We start from the raw sequence: 21983 nt of genomic DNA, 5'->3' as shown, positions 1-21983 counted from the left end.
TAATTAAGTCCCGGCAATGGTGTCTCACCCCCTTTCTGCATGGTTTTAAGGTCAGAGGTTCTGCACTGCATTTTTCGGTGCTCAGGCCACTCAGACTCACAAGTTTTGATCATCTTTACCCAAGGGAAGTTGGCCGGGACTGTCTCGTCTCCCTGGGGACGTGAGAAGCAAAGCAGGGGGCAAATCTGCAATATCCTCATCAACTCCTGAGGTCGTCCCAACAGTTATGTCCAAGCTTCTGGAAGGTTCTAGGGGAACTCAGCTGCATCCCGGTGGAAAGCTCTCCCCGTGTGCTGACTCTGTGGAGACCACCCTGCCGGCCTCACCCCTCGTGCAGACTAGACGAGGCCCCAGTGAACTGTATGCAGGAGTCTCGTTTCAAACTGCACTGTTGGGACAAAGGGCCACCTGCCCTAGTCGCAGTGAGGTCACAGCCCACCATTTCAGAAGCACGCTGCATCCCGAGGGACAGGGTGACCCTTGAAAACTTCCAAAACTGGCTTTCTCTGCTCAAACACTTAGGATTTAACCGGGAACGTTCGACCTGGTCTTCCACCTCTGCCTGGTCTGCCTCATGTAACATCACGTGTGAACGTTAATGCAAGGAAAACAACGTTTAAGTGGAAAAGAGAGAGGAAAAAAAAGAATTCTAGTGTTTTGTATTAAAATATTTTATATTAATCATTCAAACTTAATTTTTATACAATGAATGCATACATCACCGGGGTGTCTGTCTCAGAGGGAGGTCGGGGAGGCGACGGGGTGGGGTGCGCCCCGCACGCTGGTACTTGCCCAGCTGTGAGCAGGGGATGAAAGGCAGGAGACAGGCGCTTTCCTCTGCTCGTCCTGCTGGTTCCGGGAGGGAGACGGGGATGTCACAGCGAAGAGGTGGATCCTTGGGCGTCTCCTCGGGCCTCCTGCACTGGGATGAGCTGTGTTTCCGTGCCCTGGGTGAGCCACCCAGAGCCCGAGGCCCTCCGACCAGCGAGCCCTTGACATAACAGCGGCTGTGACATGTCACAACGTGAAGCGGGGACCGCCGAGACCGAGTGTGCGTCTATCTATAGGGACTTCCGAGGCCTCGCCTGTGGCAAGCCTGGCCCGCGGCTGTGCTGCCCGCCGGGCGTGAGCACGGGGCCGCGCCTAGGCGGTGGGCATGTCAGCCTTGCTGAGCGCGATGGCCAGCTCGAGGTCCTCCTGCTCCTGCCGCCGCAGCCGCGCCAGCCTCTCCTGCTCCGCCTTCTCGCTCTCCCGCTTGGCCCACGCCAGCTGCTGCTCCTCATTGCCAAACTGCGAAGGAAAAACAGAGGGTGGGTTACACGGCCCCGGCGCTGGCTGCCTGCTTGCTGGGGCGGGGAGGGGTGGGGGCGTGCTGCTGGGCGAGGAGGCGGAGGCCTGTCGTGGGTGGACGGGTGGGTGCGGGGAAACGCAGTGCTGGGGTGTGTGCGGGAAGGTGCCCGGTGTGCAGGTGAAGACCAGGAAACGCCAGAAGCCCTTGTCTTGGTTGGGGAGGGGGAGGGGACGCGCACACCCCAGTCCTGACCCCCAGTCTGGAAGGGGTCGATGCACTGAGACACAGGGCTGAGTCTGACCTTAACTGCCACCAGAGAAACCAGCCGTTCCGTCCCTGCAGGGACCTGAAGCAGGCGGAAGCCAGGCATGATATCGGGGACACTGAGAGACTTCCAGGGACTCCCCCCCACAGCACGCCCGCGGGGCCTCTTCTCGGGGGACGGCAGGGGCGTCTCTGGAAGCAGCTGGAGAGCAGGGTCAGTGGAACCCCAAGGAGCTGGGACAGCAAACCCCACGAAGCCTGGGCCTGGACGGGCCTTGATGCCCGGGTGAGAGGCGCTGGGGCTGGAGAGTTCCGGTTCAAACAGATCTCTGCGTCTCAAACGCGTAAAGGGGCCTTGAGGCCAAGCAAGACGATGAGGTCCTGAAACGCAGCATCTCCGTCTCAGCCACAGTCCCAGGAGCTCTGGGAGACGCTCAGAGCCGCCTTGTACTTGGACGTTTACAGGAGCCCTGGCATTTACACCGCCATCTGGTCCAGGAGTTTTTTATTCCTGGGGTCCTTTTCCGAAAGGTTCAACTTTTTAAAGAATAATTTTTTAAAACAAGGGAAGAAATCGTTTTGATCCTGAGATGGGTGAATTCAAACCATTCGGGGTACCTTAGCTCTATGGAAAGAAAAGCAAAGCCAGACCTCACACGCTCTTCCCCTGGTGGGGGTCCCCAGCCCCCCGAGGCCCCCAGTTGCTGTACTCTGCCTCCAGTTGAGGGGCCTCCAGCACCACTGGCCCCGAGCAGAGCTGCAGCCCATTCGGACCCCTGGCCTGCCTGGATCAGCGTCTCTCTTCCGTGCACTGACTCTGGCTGGCTCTCTGCTAAGCACTGGATGACACACCAAAGGTAAAGAGGGGCCTGGCGCCACTCGGGAACAAACAGACCTACAGACAATCCCAACCTGAGAGAGGCTCTTGTGGAGCCCCGCGGCAGGAACAGAGACAGGAATTCATGGCTACTTCTTCACACACACAGTCTGAGTGGCAACCCAGGAGGTGGGCTGACAGTTGAGAACACTGAAGCCTGGGGGTGGAGGTACAGGTGGCTGCAGAGCCTGGGCCCTCGGGACTCTGGACCTCCTCCCTGGTTTGGGGGGCAGTGGGGATGGCAGTGGTCAGCTGTAACTGCAGAGTTGAGGGCACAGGACAGGCCCTGGAGGTCTGGGCACCATCCCCAGTGAGGTGCCACCTCTTGGGCGCCAAGTGCTCAAACTTGGTCTGCCAGAACAGAGCACAGGGTGGAAGGGGCCGGACCTTGAGGGGCTTACAGGCCCCAGAAGGGAGCTAAGATTCTCCTGAGGAGGCTCCCTGGGCAAGCGAACAGGGCGATGGGGTTGGCAGCTTCTGAATGTTTCATGACCTGACAGCCAGTGTGCGGGTGAGGCAGGGCCAGACAGCGGGGACTGGGGCTGGGAAGGGCTGGGTTGGGGGAGGCTGCTTTGGAGCTGGATGTGGCCCCGAGGAGGAGAAGGAGGAAGCAGGACAGCCCGGGAGGCCTCTCTCCACCTGCCTGGGGAGTCAGACAGGGGCAGGTGAGGGTCAGCACGAAGAGGGGCCATCCCCGGGAACAAAGGCTGGTCCTTGTTTTCTAGAGAAACTGCCCAGAAAAATGCTCAGAGGGCTGATGGGTCTCCAAGTTGGACTCCTGAAAGCCAGTCCCCGCCCCTCGTGTTTCCACCACTGGTCACAGATAATCGCCCTTCCCACCCCCCCCCGCCACCGCCCCACCGTATTCTTTGGGGAATTTTTCAACACCTCTTCAGGAGAAAAACAAGGAAAAAACAACAAATGCTGATGGGAATGACTGCGGTGCTGCTGACAGCAGCGGGAGGGGACAGCTGGGCTGACAGGGACCTCGCCCTTGCCAGCTCAGAGGAGGGGGCGGGTAGGGGCCAACAAGTAATGACCGGGGTGGTCCACACCAAAGCTGAAAACCAAGGCCCGGAGGGGTCAAGGGATTGGCTGAGGTCACATGGCCAGGGACGGGCAGGCTGGGCCCACGCCACGGTGCCTGCTCAGCCCGGGTGCCTCCTGCTCAAGGAGTCTGTGTGTTCACAGTAAACGTGCCGACAGGAACGTTCTAGATGCCTTCGGAGTGGACTGGTTTGAGGCCAGCTTAGGATCCAGGATGGAGACTCGCAGCAGGCACGTGGTCTGCTTGCACTTGAGGAGCACAACAGGCTGTGATGTCTGAGGGATACTGGAGGAAGGGGCTTCTCTGTGGCTCCCTCTGTGTCTCGGAGCAGCAGAAAATCCTTCCCCCGGCCCCGGTGGAGATACCTTGACCGGGCCGCGGTCTTGTCTTCTGACCTGGATGCGTTACACGCCGGCGCGAATCTGGACCGCCTGAGGGTGCAGGAGCTGCTCTGTAAACGGCAAGCTCCGATTTCTGCTTCACTCTTGTGCCGTCGAGGAACCGAGACCCGGCTGGGCACGAGCATTCTGCTCTTCCGAGATACCTCCCGCGCCGGGGCCTGACGGACTCTAAGCGGTTTGTTTTCGGCGGCCTCTCCACAGAAATCCGAGGTTCAGAGGCCTCTGAAGAGGCACGTGAAGCACCGGCACCCTTCCTCCCCAGGGATCGACATGTGCACCCGTCTGCCATCATCACGCGTGGGGACACTTCTAGCCACTTCCCATTAACTCGCTTATCCTGCTATCGCAAGGATAGCAGGATAATGCATGTGAGATCTGCGGCATGTGGGATCTTCCCGGACCGGGGCACGAACCCGTGTCCCCTGCATCGGCAGGCAGACCCTCAACCACTGCGCCACCAGGGAAGCATCCGACTCGTTTGACGGCGCAAAGCGTGACTGATCCCGTCTGATATTTGCTCTGCTCTTAATGCAGACTTCCCAAAAGAAAGCGCTGTTTTGCTCACCTCTAAATACTACTTCCTAGTAAACACATTCACCTGAGACTGAAAGGCTTGTTTTAAAAGAAATACCAGAGAGATTTCCTGTGAGCCGCTACAAGCACAAGTAACCCACTGACGGAAACTGGGGGCTTATAAATGAGAGGGTTCCAGAGTGGCAGAGCTGGGGTGCCAAGGGGGGGCGGGATTGAGTACACTTGTGACACTGGCGTCCCTGAACTCCAACACGGACCAAGCTGCTTTTGCACGGGTAACAACATGTCCTGATGGCACGCTTAGAACATCCAATCTGAAAGAGTCACGCTGCCAGGCTGCTGGGCAGTTAGAGACCTCTCTGCATTTACTCAGGGAAGCTGAAGTACACAAACCAGAGGAACCAACTTTGGCCTTGAGTTGGCATGTACATTTGAGGTCCAGTGAACACAGAAACCACCGGCCAATGGACTGAGCCCCCGGACGCCATGAAAACGCAAGGACATCCTGAGTCCCTGGAGGTGGGACACTTTTGACCATGTTTTGGACCATGGTATGACTGAGAGGACAAACCAAACCAATTACGTGTCCTGCCTCCCATGCATCCCATCCCATTAGAGTGGGCTGAATCTCCCAGTCAGGTGATTTCCCCTGGAAAGACTGGGGCGTCTGAAGCGGGAAAGGTGATTTTAAACGTAAAACAGCAGGGCTGCAAACTGGGCAGAATCCAATTCCTCACCTGCAGTTGAGGGTGATTAAATCCCAGGGGTGTTTTAAAATCGTTGTTAACAACTGTGCTGGAATGACCAGAAATGATGTGTCAAATGATAACTTGAAATCTTGGGGTTTTAAAAAAAAAAGTTTTCCAAAAACCAGCTGGGGACGGGGGGGTGGGGTGGGCACAGGAAACAGAACTGTGCATTTCAGAGAGAGAACAGTCATTTCTTCCAATTGCCATTCAAATCCACTTACCCTTCCGCCCTACCCTAGAGTACCTGAGTCATGCGTGAATAGCTCTGTTTTTTTTCATCAGTGTTTCACAGTTTTTCCATTGAAAAATAAAGGCAGTGCTATCTAAGAAACTGTAGATAAAGCGGGTTTTGTTTCTGGCTTTTATTAACAATGTTGCCACTTGTATATATATCCACACTGTGCCCTGGCTGTCAGCAAAACCCCGCTAACTGCAGTCATAAAATATTTACAGGTCGCCAAGAGCCAGGAATGTGTCGGCGTCTTGGGCGATTTCAATAAGCCACGACAGCTGTGCGCGAGGTGGATCTGAAAGGAACTGGGTGTTCACTGGGCACTGATACGGCAGAGCGTGCTTTAAGACGGATATTCTAGGAGTGGAAGCATCTATAAACAACACATCTCACAACGAACGAGGAAACTGCAAAATCGAGGGAAGAAAACCTTTTAAAAAACACAGGTGCGCAACAGACAGTGAAACTGATTCTGGGAAGACAACGTCTGAAGCTCTCTGAGAACAAGATCTCTGGGTACTGATGAGGGTACTGAAAACACTCTAATGTGACAGCGTTTTACAATCTGGAATCTTTTTTCACACCAAGACGCAAAACCAGACTTTCAAAATCCCTGGATTAGCTTCGAAAAAGGCACTTAACTCTGCGAATGGCTTTCTGAGTTTTTGGGTTTTTTCCCTGCAAAAGGAAGGGGATTCAGAGTGGCTGTTCTAGGTTGCATTTCAGTTTTCATTGTAGCTGGTAACTGAAATAAAAGTTTTAAAAAATCAAATTTGCTTTCCCTTCATGTGATCCGGCTGGGTCCTTCAATTCGCACTTGCTGCCCAAAATGCACTGGGTGGGACCATCAGAACTCCCCCACAAAGACTTTTTTGAGGACAGCAAGACCCGAATGTAACCTTAGCAGTCTTGTTTTCGTACTTCAGAAGCGTCTGATGTCGTGGCTTCCAAAAAAATCAATGAACACAACAGGCTCTGGGCAACAGAACTAATACAAAGAGTCTACCGTGAAGGACAGAAAAACAGGCATACTGGGCCACCCTGCTGGAAGAAAACGTGCCCTTATCACAGAGTATCCAAACCAGAGCTCTTTTTTTTTTATTGAGAAACCGTTTTTCTTACAGAAAGCAGCAGTACAGAATAAATAACACGGGTGATGGTGTGAGGTACCGGGAGACTTGAGCCAGGAGGAGGTTTGCCATTCGAAAGAGACAAAAAAGAAATAACCCCAAAGAAGCTGCAAGCGTAGGGAGGGGAGGGAATGGCGCGGAGGCGGAGAACTTAACTTACAGAGGTGAAGTCTGCAAAGCCCAAGGAGGAGGCTTTAGAAGGTTTAGCTGAAGAGGAGGGAGCAAATGGATCTTTTCCACTAAACGGGTCCCCAAACCCCTTTTTATTTTGGAACGGGTCACTGCTGTCAGCCCCGAGTGGCTGGAATGGATCAGGGGGCTCGGGAAAGTCTGCAGAACCAAGCTGGCTTACGGGTGTACTTTTACCTGGAAAGTTTAGGAGAAGAAAAAAAAAAAAAGGAGAAAAAAAAGAAATACAAGTTACTGACCACGGACAGAACAGAGACCTGACTGAAGAGCCGGGCACCAGCTCCCTGGGAAACCCTATCCCTCTTTGGAAAGAGCTGGAATGCCGCTCGTGGGACAGACCCCGGGGAATCTGCGTGGATCTTGGCTTTCCTCTCCATTTATCCCGGAGGCTTAATGGTTTGTGGGCGTTACAAGAAAAGCACTTCAGATGACCCCCTCCCCTCCCCTCCCACCGCAGCTAAAATTTACATCATCTTTAAAAAGCTCACATGCAGGCGTGTTTCAAAGTGATTCATTTTAGCATGGCAACACATTTACTATCACACTGAGTTTTTAAAAAGTCATGGCTGAGCAGAAAAATACACTGCAAGCTTCCAACAATTAAAAAAAAGGGGGTGGAGATTACTTGCAACTAAACAGGGCGATTAGTTTCACAATGTGGTGTGTGTAGAGTTAGCCGTGTTAGTCGTGAGGGTCCGGAGGCAGCTCACCAGACAAACCCACTCTGCCGTCCTGGGTTTAAATTCGTTTCCAGCTCCCGCTTCTGTCCCTTTGGCTCCAAGGGGCAGGCTTTGGGCCTTTCTGGGCTCTTGCCAAGAGGGTGGCTCTGGGATGCCCCGGTCCTGGCAAGGCAGATCTCCACGGGGACGCGGGAGAGAGGTGTTTAGAATTGGAGGGAAATGAGGTTGTGAGGCCATGCTTCGGGGGTATGGCCTGAGGACAGGTGGCTTCTCCCAACAAATCCTGCCAATATGTCAGAACAATCCGCTAGGAACCTGAACCTTCTCCAGGCCTGCTTGGCAAGAGGGGGGCGGGGGGCCCACGTGATGAGCCTCAGGGAATCTGCCTGTTTTGCAGGCCAGGTTCCTGCCTGATGCCATTCATTTGCCCAACAGCTGCCCAGGGTACTGGGGTAACCCAGGGGGTGAGACGTTCAATTTGGCAGCTCTGTGTCCAAGCCCGGGCTAGAGGCTCAAGGATACTTAACATGATTCTGATTTGTTAACTGAGCTGCCTATGTTTACTCCTGCAATTTCAAAGTAATGTGCAAAAAGAACCCAAAAGCCGAGGGTCACATTCCACAGAAGACCCTGGACATCCAGCTGCACGTCCAGAGAATGCCCCTGGCCCTGAGCTACAGCTGACCCCTGTAGCACCTGAGCCCAGGACGCCTGCCTTCTTCACCCTGCTCGCCTCCGCCACCCCACCTGCCCGCACGTCCATCTCCGTGCCCAGCTCCAAAACCACCCTCTCTGACGCTGCTTCCCAGGCCACATTTCTGACCGCCTCAAGGTGTCCCTAACGACTCCTGCCTCTGTCACCCTTAGTTCTGAGACCCAGATGAGGACAAACCCCTCAGCTCCAGCTGGCCTCAGTTTCCTGTCTGGGAAGTGGGAACGAAGAGGTAGGGGTCAGACCAGGTGACTGGTGCACGGCATGCTCCTCGGGGCTGCACGGGGCTGCGCCCCACTCCAGGCCACTCAGCATCCGGCACCGCAGTGCCTGCGCGAGCAGGGCTCAGTGTGTGTGGGGCCTGTGAGAGCCTGGCCCGAGGCCCCCCTGGACACGCAAGTTTATTTACTTGTCACTCGACGCAGCAGCTGGGTGGCCGTAAGGTACAAATGCCACCCTGTCTGTCAGCTTCACCCATGCATGAGAAATTCGAGTTACCAGTGACGCGGTCCCGCCTGGGAGAGCCCACGGAGAAGAGATGGGCGCCGAGCCCACCAGAAGCACTGGTTAAAATCCCCACACCCCATCCCACCTGAATCGGGACTTCTGGGTGGGCGGGGGATGCCGGTGCATGGATGCCCCCACCGACAGCTGGAACATAGAGGCCCCAAGCCGCCCCCTCCCGTCAGAGCTGCTGCTGGTTTCTTTTTGCTTGTTCAAGGAAACCGAGAGTCTTAACTTCCCGAGGCTTGCCCAGGACTCTGAGACACATGCAGCCCTGCACCCAGCCCTCTGTTGCTTCCTGCGGTCAGAGCGGAGCACCTCTATGCCCTTGCCTGTGGCCTAATGGGGCCCCTTTGCTGACCCCTGGCCTTTGCAGGCTCTCACTGTCACGAGCAGCACCCCCACGCACGTGTGTTTATTTATAGGAGATGCTTCTGGAGGTGGAGCTGTGGGTCAGAAGGTGTGCCCACTGCAGCCTGACCTTCCCTGTCACACTGCCTGTCCCAGGCTCCGACAGTATACACCCCGACCAAGAAGGGAGGGTGGAGAGGAGGCTGTAGGCTGGGACATCGGTCAACCTCTCCCTGTGGCCACGAATCAGTTCAGTCAGCCCTGAGGCCCAATAAGCCAGGTGAGCCACCGACAAAGCCCCTGGGTGGGGGGCCCTTCCCCAGAAGGGCGGTGCCAAGTCCCGCGGCACAGCAGGAATTAGGGCCTCTCTCCCCCAGGGTAACTGCTTCTCAGGGTGAAGTCCTGGGGCTGATCCCCACGACCCATCTTCTGTGCAGGCTGAGTTCTCTACCTCTGGTCCCTTCTCTCCTACTTGTGACAGAGCCACAGACTTCAGGCTGCCCACCCCACCCAGCACCAAATGCCCCTCCCTGAGACATTCTCCCTGCTGTTGGCTATCCCGCCTCCTCCTCTCCCTCCTGGACCTCAGCCCCTAGGCTTCAGAGAGCAGGGCGATCTGGGTGCTGGCTTTGAAGAAATGCCTCCCCCAAGGCCACCTTACACAACCAGCCTACTCCCTGGTCCAAGGGTCGAGCCGATGGGTGAGCCAAGGCCTCCCGCGCTACCGTGTTGCCGCGGACCCCTTCCCCTCTCTTCAGAGGCGAGCGTGCAGCTCTGGCGGGAGGGGTCGGGCAAGAGCTGCCCGGCAGCGTGTCAACTCCAGGCTGTGCAGCTGCGAGCAGTGGGCAGCCAGGCGGAGCCCAGGGGCACCCTGGGCAGGAGGGAGGGTGGGCGTGAGGCAGGGTGCTCTGGTCCACATGGCCGCACCACCACCTCAGGCAAGTGGTCCTCACCTCTCCCGGGTCCCTGGGAATCACCCCTGCGACAGCCACTGGCTGCTCACCCTCTCAGCTTCTCACCCCATGGGCCATCCACACCCAGCAAGGTGGCCTTTTAACGCAGAGCTGACCCGACACTGCCGAGCTCTCCCCGCTGCTCTGGGAATACACACCCCAGCCTCGGCCATCCTGCCCCTGCCCAGCGCAGTCCTCTGCATTTGCTGCTGCCCAGGCTGGAACGCTCTTCCTCGTGTGGGTGCCGTACACACAGAGGCCGCCCTCCCCACTTCTGGCTCAGACACCTCTGCAGCCCTCGTCATGCTCCGTCGTTATTATGTCACTTGCTGTGTATTTCCTCTCTTTCCCAACAGAACGTGAGCTCCACGAGGGTGAGGGCCCTGCTGTCCTCAGCTGTGTCCCTGCTGCCTAGGGCAGGGCCCGCTGCTTAGACCCCTCTGTTGAACGGAGCTTTCTAACATGCAAGCTCCACCATGCCTGGCCCTGCCCTGGGGGCCCGCATCCGCTGTGGCGAATCCAGAAGGCCCTACAGCCCACACGAAACCCTTCCCGACTTCATCCCCCAACAGCCCTCCAGGGCCTGAGCGGCACCCCCCCCCCCCCCCAGGACCCCCCAACCCAGGTCTTCTTTTCAGACAGTCCCTCTGCCCAGATGGCACCTCCACCTCAAACGCCTGTGACCCGCTGTCTCCCCATGCCTGTGTTCAGCCCTCCCAGCTCAGCCCTGGGCAGGGAGTGGGGTGTGGGCCCCTGGAAGACGGTGCAAAGCACGGCCACCACCCCACTCAGCCTTGCTCTCTCAGCCTCAGTTTCCTTATCCATGAAGTGGGGTTGTGATGGGCTGAATTGGTTCCCCTCGCAGCAGCCCCCAATTCACTATGTTCAGGTCCTCTCCCCCAGTACCTCGGAATGTGACTGCCTTTGGACACGGGATCTTTGCAGAAGTAATTAAATTAGTATGAGGTCCTATGAGTGGGCCCTAATCCAATAGGACTGGTGATCTTGGAAGCAGAGGAAAGTCGGACACAGACATGCACAGAGCGGAGACCACGGGAAGACACGGGGGGAGGACGCTGTCTACAAGCCAAGCAGAGAGGCCTCAGGAGAAACCAACCCTACCTATACCTTGATCTCGGACTTGCAGCCTCCAAATCTGTGAGACGATCAGTTTCGGCTGTCTAAGCCACCCAGTCTGTGGTATTTGTTACGGCGGCCCTAGCACACTCACACAGGGTAATAGAGCACCGGCTGTGCACGGCTGCCGGAGCCGGGCTCGGCCTGGGATGGGCTGCCTGCTTTCGTAAATCAAGCGTTACTGGTCTGCCAATGCCAGGCCAGGCTGGCGCAGCTCCAATCCCTAGAGGTCAGGACAGCTTGCCCCTATGGGCCCCACTAGGAAACCGAGGACCCCTGACTGCAGCTCTCTGCTCTAACAGAGCCACTCGTATGTCCCGTGCGCAGCGTGGTGGGCATGTGCAGCCCCTGGGCAACAGTGTCCTCCCCTTGAACTGCTGAGTTGTGTGCACTGGCCGCCACCATCTTGCTTCCTCAGTCCCTCCAGGCAGCCTCCTTCTGCAGGGTGGAGTAGCACCACGCCCCAGGTGTGCTCCACATCCACCACAGAGTCCCCCTGCAGGGCGCACCAAGATGCAGACCCCGCCTCGCTCTCCAAACCCCAAGCCGGGGCATCACTGGGGCTTGATCGTGGACGGACAGACATGTTCCCGAGTGAACTATGCTCGGGGGGGGGGGGGGGGTGGTGGCCTGAAACACCTGCAGCCTTCTCTGGGCCCAGGGTGACGGGTCCTCACCTGCGAACTGAGCCGGTATAATGTGTGCCTCTGGCAGGGGCACTCTGGGAGACGCGGTCCTGAGGGGTGGCGACACTGAGGGAAGGGACACTGACCTCAGCGGGCACAGTCCCTGCAGCCTGGCCACCGCGGCCTCCTTCCCATAGCAACTAGCGACTTCCACCATGCTGACCGCCCTGCACTGTCCAGCACGGCCAGTCTCCCCCGGCCCTGACACAGCCTTTCCCTTCCCCTGGAAGACCCTTCTCCAGGGCTCACTCCACCCCCGCAGGCTTACCCACTGCCCTGTCTACCTCCCGTGCACCAACCTGTCTTGGTCTAGCCTCCAGCACACCTGAGGGTCAGCTCCACGTAGGCGGGGCTCAGCACACTGCAGGTGCCAGTAATACCAGCCCCCTCTTCCTGGTGGGGGTCCTCATGGGCGGGGTGCCACCACCCAGGCTCCACGGGGCCATCCTGAGGGGCCTGAGGCCTTTGGGGGAACCCCACTGATGAGCCAGGAAGGCATCTGGCTTCCCTCCTTTGCAAGAAAGGGCAACAAGTATTCATCGGTGCACTCTTGGGCTAATTTTTTTAAAATCAGAAACTAAAAGAATGGACCAAATAGCAAAATCCAAATCCAATTTAAAGTAAGAGTTGCCAGGGACAGGCTGAAAAGCCCAGGGCCCAGAGCAGCCTCCGGTTCCAGCAGCAAGTCCAGGGTGGACGGCTGCTTGACTTCCTGGAGCACTTCTTGCAGGAGCTGCTCACAAAGGGCAGACATCTGAGCCGGGATAAGTGGGTCAGTCGACCCCAGCCAGGCCCTGAGAGCGACCACAACAGTCCAAATGTTCAAATAAACACATCATCACCCACTTGTGCGCTTTTCTTTTTTTTCCTTTTTCAATTAAGAAGACCTTCCTCCCCTGCTTTGGGGAATTTTTTTTTTTTTTTAATCAGTTTTTGGTGGGGGGTGGGGGGCAGTTAAGAATCCAGCCAGCTAGAAGGTCAAGCTGAGGTTTCTGACAAGCAAAGAGATGATCGGGGAGATGAGAACTGTCAATCATGTCAAGCACAGCCCAGGACTGGTTTTACTCTGCTGCCGAAACCGTTGTTATTTAGAAATCATGACTGTGTTAATATGAAACCAGGGCACATCAACTGCTCCTGTTTTCGGGGGCGTGAGGGGGAGAAAAACAAACGGTTTTTTCTCGGTTATCTGTTTTTGCGCTCAGGCACAGAGGCTGAATTATCGGACCTGGCACGTGCGAAATCGGTGGCATCCCCGGATCGGCCTGACACGATGCTCACGAGCATAGGCTTCTTACAAAGAAACCCTCGCCCTGATTGCCCTTGGTCCAAACTTCCCACTCTGCGCCCCCGTTTATTTTTAGCAGCTGCACTTTTAAAACATTCTGGGGCTAGTTCCTGCTTTTATGTAACCACTTCTGCTAACTCCTTAATTGTTTTGTTTTTTTTTCCAATTTTCTGAGGTGTTGCTCATCTCAAACGGGACAAAGTAACTCGATCTGCCTCCGTGCCCCCTGAGCAAAGTCGGCTGCCTGGCTTTATGCCTTTCCATGGCTCCGGGTACTGAGAGTAAGGAAAAAGCTTGACTGGGCGTGTTTCAGTGAAGAGAGCACAGATCACCCTTTTTTTTTTTTTTTTAATTTTGGTATAAAGCTAACCAGGATGATACCTGGCCTGTCATTCCTAGACACCTGCCCAGGGAAGGGAGCCCTGAGCGTAGGGCAGGCTGTGACTGCAGAGGCTGGAGCCTGTGACTTCCAGCCCTGGGGGCTGGCTGGAAGCTGCTGCCGCGCCCCCCAGAGAGACTCTCCATCACTCAGAGGAGTCTTCATGACCAGAGGGAGGAACGCAAGGTTGAGGATAGGACAGAATAGGACTTATTTCAAACCGCAGCAGTTTCAGCAGCTACCCCAGCGGTGCACCGAAACCACACACAGGACAGCCTTGAGCAAAAACAGTATGAACCCGATGGTTTACCACGGTGTGTGCTGTTAAAAAAAACTTCGGTGGCCGGCCCCACCCTGGTAGCAATGTCTTTTATTCCCCTACTTCTGAACTTTCCGAGGCCACACAGGCCCCCGGCAACCCAGCAGTGGTGAAGCCCGTGCCGACCCTCCCTCCTCGCCTCTCGGGAAGCTCTCTGCCGGGAGGGTCCCTGCAGCGGCGGTGAGCGGAGAGAATGATAGAACACAAACCCCCCTCAACATACAAATGTGAACACTGAAAGAAGCCAGGTTCTCTTGCTTGAAATTCTTTACTTAGAAGAAAAGTAAGAGGGTTGGGTGATTTGGGGGTGGGGGGTCTCAATAAATCGGATGAATGAAAATATCAAAAATAGACATGAGTCTGAGTGTATGTTTTCATCCCAACCAGATACTTGCTGCGTTCTATTTATAAGATTGAGGGCTGCAGTTGGGAAATGCAGTTCTGTAGATGAGACTTAAATACAAAAACAACAAAACACAAAAATAAAAAACAAAGGTTTGTGGTCAGGACAGCTGCCCCACCTGAGCTACTACCCTACACAACACAGGACGTTCCCAAACTGCCATTCGTTGCAACGCGGGACGTCCACACAACTGTCACTCGTCCTATACTACGGGGGACGCCTACACAACAGTCACTCGTCCTACACTACAGGGGACGCCTACACAACTGTCACCCGTCCTACACTATAGGGGACGCCTACACAACCGCCAGGCTTCCGAGAGTCATACTACACAGGAGAGCTGTGGCTGGGAGGAGGCACTCCTTGTCACCTTGGTGCCTCCCTTCCTGCCCCCTTAAACCCACCAACAAAGCTTAACTGGGGGGAGAGAGAAAGCAGGCTGTCCGGAGCACAACCTTTCACATCCATAATCACTTGGGAACATTTTACTGAAGAAGATCGCTTTTCACCAACACACGTGAAAAACACACGTCCCCCTGTGGCGGGATGGGGCAGGAGAGCGAGGAGAGCTAATTTCTCAGGACGTGACCCACAGGGCCACCCAAGTGGCTTGCCAGCGAGGAGTCCTGCAGACACCAGCCCCGCTCGCTGTGGCTGATGCACACGCGAGGAGAAGGCAAGCCCGGCAGATCAAAGCCATGCCAAGCAGCACAGTGCCGGCAGATAAAATCTGAGGTCCCCACCATCACAATCTTGAGATTTTCCACTAAAAATATTTACCGAATTTTAAGAAAAATCTGCTTAATGCATTGAAGGGAACAGGATGAGGTTTGGTTCTGAACTGTTGAGAAAAGCTGAACAAATATTTACTATCATCCACCGGGCGCCCCCTGAACTGATGCGTTTTTCATTCTCTGTGAGCTGCCCAGGGTAGTCAAGGCCGAGGAGCCCACTGGATGTGAGGTCTTCGCACTGTCGGAAGGAAAAGGAGAGAAGGGGGAAAAGTTGCCACACTTTTAGGGTCCCCAAAAGACAAATATCCTTTGGACTGAAAAATACAATTTTCAAGGTTTCCACGAAAAGCTCCTAAGACATTCATAAGAAACCTGACAGGGGCTACTTTAGTTCTGCAGCAAAAACGGGGAGTGGGTACATGACATATAAACGAATTTACAAATCACAAATCAGTCTTTGCAACTAAAATAATGCAGACTGGCAGGTCTCACAGTTCTGCTTTTTGAAAAATCATATTTGTTCTTTGATTTGCGCCTGCAACACACTCTGCTGAATCAGCCCTGTGTGCTGGCTTGCCTCGTCCCTCTGAGGGGCCTAGGGTGCCTTGCGGGGGGACAAGGGAGATGTTAGCTACAGCCTGGTGGGGAGAGCCCTGGGGCCGCGGTGGCCCAGGCTTTGTTCCTCCGTATAGAGCAGTGCCAATGCTGCCAGAACGCCACCACTGCACGGGCAGAGAGGCGCCGTGCCCACATTTAACAAAATCCCCAGGGTGCCACACGGCGGGTCTGGAAGCCAGTTTGAAGGCACTTGTGCACTGGAGGGGGGCGTGCAGAGCCCACCCGGAGCCCCCTCCCATTGTCGGGGCCGCATGAAAGGAGCCAGAGAGCCTGCAGTAGATGGGGGACCCGCCCACTCTCACTCCCTTTACAGCCAGTTCCCACCACCCACTCAGATACACACATGTGCTGTTTTTCAACTGACAATGGCGGCGGCCGGGGGTTGACTCAGTGCTCTGAATGTGAGAGATGAGGGACCACATTCACCCCATCAGAACAGCAAGGGCTGCACAAGGAACATCTTCCTGGGCCCCCTCACCTTGCTGTAGGTGGAACCAAGGGGCTGCAGGAGGCCTGGGGGCAGGTACACGAGGCACCCCCCGGCGGCCGGGGAGGGGGCCAGGGTCAAGGTGGCAGCTGCTGTCTGTTCACACGGATGCACAGACACCAGAGAGGGGAGTCCACACTCTCTGGGCCTGCACCCTAACACGAGGCCCTGCTATACCCCGCCACCAGAGCCCAGCTGGCTGAGCCCTGACTCCTCTGCTCCAGAACCCCAAGCCTGGGCACTTGCACCCCGCTGAACGATAGGCAACAAGAGCGTCACTCAACTCCCACTCAATCCACCGCTCGATTCCGGGTGCAGGAGGGTGGGCGTGTGCTAAGGTAGGCAAATGCTTCTATTTTCGAACTCTGCCAACTTTGAGAACAGAAATTCACCCCAAAGAGCAATTCATCTCCAGGCGTTTTACAGGTTAAGAAGCTGAGAGGACAATGGCTTTTCTCCCTCTGCTGGGAGCCGGCTCTCGAGCACACGCTGGCAGGGGTCCCGCCCAGCCCTGGCACAGAAGCTCCCGGCGGGCAGGGGGTGGCCGGCGGGAAAGGAGGACTCCGCCAGGCTGGGCGCCTGAGGCTCCCCTGGAGCACCCCAACCCTGGCTGGCTGGCAACTGCCACAATTTTCCAGGCTCCTCGAGCTGGCAGTGAACTGCTTTTGTCCCGTTCTAGAACTTAACAGGTACCCACCAAATTATCTCTCTGAAATCATCGTGGGAACGGAATTAAAGTAGTTAAGCTCAAGGTTGAGGTGCTAACCGCACGGCTCAACTGGCGAAGCCATTTTAAGAGTGGATCTTGTGCAACAAACAAGGGGACGGAACCCGCACGGGCCAAGGATGACCATCCTGGTTTCACCCCCAGCCTGGCATCTCAGAGCCAAGCACACACCTGGGCTGGCGCCACGGATGAACCGGGGGCGTCCTCCCTGACCGAGTCCTGTGTGGCAGCTCCTGGGACGGTCAAGCGGACCACCGAGCCAGCGGGCTTGGCCCAAGAGTGGGCAGCAACCAGAAAACCGCCCAAGAGAAAGATCCCACAGCCAGTCACCCTGTGTGGAGTCAGTCACAGCTGTGGGAGGGGACTCACGTTCTAGGGGGGAAATGATTATTTATCTATTTACTTTTTGAGAATCACTTGAACCAAACAGGAGCCCGGTTAAACGGTCTCCCGTTGTCCTGTGTGTGTTGGAAGAATTATGGGAAGGGGAAGAGGGGCAGAAAGACATCACCAGTGTGTGCGTGGTTTTATCCTGAAGGTGCAAAGGTTATTAGCAGTAATAATAATTAAACTGGGGAAAGGTTAAAGGTGACTGGCTGGTTAGCGGTGAAGGCGCGCTAGCTGGTGTCACCCGGGCGCTGCAGGAACCGCAACGCGGGGCTGCACTTGCAGGAAGTGGCAAGGGTGGGGCCCGGGGCACAGGATCCCGCTATCTGTCGCCGCAGGCGCGAGGCCCAATCACTGACACCCACACAGCCATTTCCTGCACTTAAAAAAAAAATCTGTTTCTCCCTTTGCAAATCAACAACTTTTACCTAGAAACTCTTTAGCGGTGAGTTCTGACTGATCTCGATCTCCGGTCCGTTGCAGAAAGCACACCGCTGTTTACCTGGGGGAGGTGTGCCAGCGCTAACTCTAACTGACAGGTTTCGGCGGCTGCCAGAACGGTCTGTTTTGCATCTGCCTAGAAGAAACCAATTCTCTCTACCCCAAACAGACACCTGCTGGTCATTTCATACCTTGATAGACTTTTCTAGAAAAGACCTCCAGGCACAGAGAACTCAGCGCTGATGCCAAAGCTCCGTGCACATGCCACAGAGGGCGATTCTTGACAGCCCCCAAAGGTCCACTTTCTGGCTTGGGTCAGAGCAGACGGCCAGCCGCGGGCTGCGCCGGTCACACACCTATGGCACCAGAACTCTTTCCCAGAGAACCCTGGGGAGGGTCCCAGTTGGCAGGATCCCCACCGTGACTGCACAGGCTGATGCTTATATACGTTTGTTTGTCGCATGTCAGTTAACCTTTAATCAAGCTTAAAAACACAAACAAAAAACCAGCTCCCACAGAATGTAAAAACTGAAGCCGCTGGTACACAAGAGATGGCACCCCAAACACCAGGAGTAACTCAGACCCAAACGTGCATTTGGTCCCATGAGTGACGACAGCTGAGCTTCGCCAGAGGGGACCCTGGAGACCTCTTTGAAGTTCAACTACCCACGCTCTGACTTTTTTTCAACTGCAAAGGTTTCTGCTAAACTGCAATCTCATGGGGGAAAAGGATCCCTTGATAAATCCCTGTACGCATATGTCCACCTCAGGCCCAGCCTCTGTCTTTTCCCGGGAAAGGAGCTAGGGAAGGAGGACCCCGAGTCCTGGTCTCTGTACCCTGGGGATGGGTTGGGGGATGCACACCATGCCCATCATGGTAATCACTGTGCAAGGCACTTACCAGAGAGGCCACATGCTAGGCCAGAGTTGGTCCCATGTCCAGGCAGGGAAACTGAGGTTCGGCGAGGTTAAGACACTTGCCCAGAGCCCCTCAGGGAAATGGAAGCGGCTGGAACGTGAAACCATCCTGATCACACAGCCTCTCGGGATTCTAGTGGGACAGGTGGCCCAGATGCTGGAGGGATATGGCATCAGATTCGCCTGTCCTGGCCTCACACATCGGAGTCGACTCCAGACGCAAAGGCCTGGCAGGGTTCTAGAAACCTCTGGGTTCCCTGCAGACCAGCCTCAAGTGGGAATGTGGCCAATCAGACCCATTTCACATGCGGGGCGGCGAGGGTTACAGAACAGCCCATTCCTTCCTCTTGGTATTTGGAGTGCAGGTATGAAGCTGTGTGTGTGGGTTGTGAGAAAAATCATTATCACGCAGCAGGCTGGACTGTCCACTCGCCTACCTTCGCGGGATCACAGCTCGACCGCCAGGGCCACACGTCCCCGGGAGCAGGGTACCTGCCTCATCTCCTCCCGGCTCAGCCGCCTGGGACCAATGCTCCCCCACGTGTCAGGATGGCCCCTGAGCGTGACTGCCCGGCGTTGCCACGTGCTGGCCACGCGGCCCCTCGAAGCGGGAAAAGGCTGGGTCAGCAAGACGAGCAGAAAAGCACATTCCATCCCCTCCCTTGCAAACTGCTGGACTTTTGTTTTCTTACAAAAACAACGACAACAACAGCTGGACATCTTCTTGGTTGCTTCTCATCTTTAGCAGCCAAGAGAACAAGAGCCAGGCCTGATGCTTTCATAACAACCGTTCTGAGTGGGACTTCCTCCAACTCTCCTCTGCTGACCCGTCTTGCTAAGAACCAGATAACTGCCAGGCGGCTCCGGTTTAAGTGGCCTTGCTCCTTGCGGCCTGGATGGGGGAGGGGAGAGCAGGGTGCACAGCTGGGCTCCAATTCCCTCAATCAGGGAAGCAGCGTGGGGTGGACACCTTCCTGCGCATCCCTCAAAGAGCCAAACGCCCCCCACCCACCTACATCCACCTGCTGGGTCAGGTGTCCCTCGCGGGTACACCGGCATCGGCACAGCCAGCAATTTCCAGGTTGTTAGAGGTTAGTATGAAATCACAGCAGAAACACCACTGGAAGTGCTCCAGGGGCACCCGCCACACAGTGTGTACCTACCACCCAGCAGTGTGTACAACGCAGGGATTTCCTGTTCAGCCACTGCTTCTAGGTAAGAGAATCAGATGAGAGACATTTAGGCCTCTACGCAGACACATTGTGGCCACTCACAGATTAAGCACTGCACACAAGCTGACTACTGTCCAGAGCACCCGAACCTCACAGCTTGATTGTCACTACAGCTGTCTATGGGGGTGGGAGGCCGGCAGGGGGGCGGTGGTGGTCCCTGGGTCCAGGGCTGGTCCTGCTACCACCTTGCTGCGTGACCTTGGGCCACACGTGACCTCTCTCACTTCCCTTTCCAGTTCCGGTAAGAGGGCATCATGGTGCCTGCCCCGTCTTTGCGGGTCTTGCTAGAATCTGGCAAGCTAACAGTCATGCACGTGCACCTTGAGGGCTGTGATGTGAAGACGATATTCGGGGCACCCGGCACCCTAGCAGGCTGTGGCACAGCAAGGTTGCGGCAGCCCAAAGCCACGAGCAAAGGCAGCCTGAGACCCCCGGCATACAGGGCCAAACCTGCCCAAACGTGGACAGCGCTCTAAAAAGCCCGAGCCCTGAAGTCAGCTCCAAGGAGGTGAGCCGTGCCTCTGGCGGGCTCTGCTTTCTAAGTCCACGGCACACTGAAAGCAGAAGCCAAGGCGGGGTGGAGAGGCTCGCAGAGGGAGACACAAGGGGAGGTGACAGCGGAGGGCAAGTTCAAAAGCACCCAGCATGGGTTCAGGGAAGGGGAGGAGGCTGAGATGAGTGTTTCCAAGAAACCCCGAGAATGAAGCTCTGCGCCTGCCACAGCCAGTGAGGGGAGCAGCTCCTCCACGAGGCCTGACAGATGCCGAGCTGCTGGGCACGTGTGCACTCGTGTGTGTGTACTTTCACGTGTGCAGTGTGCATGCAGGTGTATGCAAGCACTGTGCAAGCGTGTGCACGAGTGCAGCATGTGACTGCGTGTGCACGTGTGTGTAGGTGTGCTGTGGCTCCCATCTTTGAGGCAGAGTGAGAAGGCCCGATGTCATTCCATCAGGAGACCGTCAGGGGTTCCCTAAGGGCCACTGCCTCTAAGGTATATATAAGCGGCCTCTCACAGACACAAGGGAATTCCTTTGTTGTTTTTGCTTTTCTCCCCCGTTTTATGATAAATGCCTTTGATGCGTGGCTTACAGAAGCGATCTCTTTATGTGTGTGTTTCTGCTCACAGTTCACAGAAAACCTGTTGTAAATTCATCCCGCCTGTTGGTCGTGCTTTCTCTCATGACCCATCCACAAGGAGGCCAAACTGGGCCCTGCGGGCGGAGTTCCTGTACTCCTGAGAGAAAGCTCTGGCCAGCCCAGGTGACAGAAAGGGAGAGGGAGCATTTTTAAATAGCTTTTCCCCTCTGTTTGGCTCCAGTGGCAGGTGTAGGAAGACTGGCCAGCCTTGGACTGATGACCCCTTGAAACTAGAGAGCTTGGGGGCCTGCACCGATGACCACAAGGTGCCAAGACGAGTCCCCGGGGCCGACTGACGGGGAAGGGCGAGCTCGGGCGGGAAGGAGAGCACCGCCCCCCCGACAGAAAGGACCAGGGAGAGGAAGGCTGTGGAACAGAAGGCGCGACCGAGGGAGCGTGTGGTTCTCCTGAGGCCACCCAGAAGTCTAAGGACAACATAGGTGACTCTGCTGGGAAATGAGCGCGAACGATGAAGAGGGGACAGATAAATGGACTGGGAAATTGCAGTGAATCTCTCTGCCGCTTGGAGCAATAGCTTTCTGCTTTTGAGTCTGGTAACCTGGCCTGTTGGCCTATCGCCATCACGTAAGAGAGGTCCCCTGCATGAGCTAACAGTCCTCAGCATCCTCAGGGGGACATGCCAGGCTCACCCCTGAGAGAAAGCAGCCACACCACCGCAGCCATGAGAGGTAGAGTCTACAGGAAACCCCTTGCTCGGAGCCATCCACCTAGATGCTGGGGCCGGAGCGGAGGGGAAGGGAGCCCCGAGCCATCCTGCCTCCTCTCACATCAAACCTGGCCAAGGTAGACGCCCCACCCCCCACCCCTCCCCAAGTCCTTAACCAGTCTGGAGGCACTGGATTGAGTGGAGGCCTCAGCCACTGCTGCTGCCGTCCCCACCCCTGGGCCCTCCCTGAGCCAACCTGGGAAAGAGCTTGGGTCGGGTGGGGAGGCCGGAGGGGCCACGACTGCATGCTGAACCGGGGGCCATGCGGCAGCTCTCCCGACCGCAAGGAGGGCTCTGAGCTCTTGGCCTTCCGGAGACCACCCTGGAGCCCCACACAGAGCCCGGAGCCAAGAGGCCCAGAGGACGAGGCGAGGGCAGGTGGGGCGGGAAGCTCGTCCCAGGCACACAGTGTGTGCGGACCCAGGCGACGGGCCGGAGGAGAGACCCT

The 21983-nt window shown here is 56.2% G+C and overlaps 1 protein-coding gene across 14 annotated transcripts in view; it reads right to left on the bottom strand.

Annotated features, from left to right (window-relative positions):
* Positions 1 to 655: 655 nt before the first annotated feature.
* EPS15L1 (epidermal growth factor receptor pathway substrate 15 like 1) overlaps positions 656 to 21983 on the bottom strand; it is a 101641-nt gene continuing 80313 nt past the window's right edge. For 5 of the 14 annotated variants that reach the window (XM_029215727.1, XM_029215729.1, XM_029215730.1 and 2 more), the window contains 3 exons: positions 19603 to 19650; positions 6687 to 6892; positions 662 to 1290 (listed from right to left, as the gene is read on the bottom strand). In XM_029215727.1, the coding sequence (XP_029071560.1) occupies positions 1144 to 1290; positions 6687 to 6892; positions 19603 to 19650 (401 nt within the window). In that variant the 3' untranslated portion in view covers positions 662 to 1143. Of the gene's footprint in view, positions 1291 to 3305; positions 6893 to 14907; positions 15100 to 19602; positions 19651 to 21983 lie in introns of those variants that run through there. The other 9 variants (XR_003792535.1, XM_029215728.1, XM_029215731.1 and 6 more) reach the window with 7 other exon arrangements.

This window comes from Monodon monoceros, unplaced genomic scaffold, assembly GCF_005190385.1.
Source record: "Monodon monoceros isolate NGI ecotype Baffin Bay Population unplaced genomic scaffold, NGI_Narwhal_1 Super_Scaffold_12, whole genome shotgun sequence".
NCBI classification, from domain to species: Eukaryota; Metazoa; Chordata; class Mammalia; order Artiodactyla; family Monodontidae; genus Monodon; species Monodon monoceros.
Note: the sequence above shows the minus strand (reverse complement) of the source record. Positions and strands in the feature narration are given on the sequence as shown.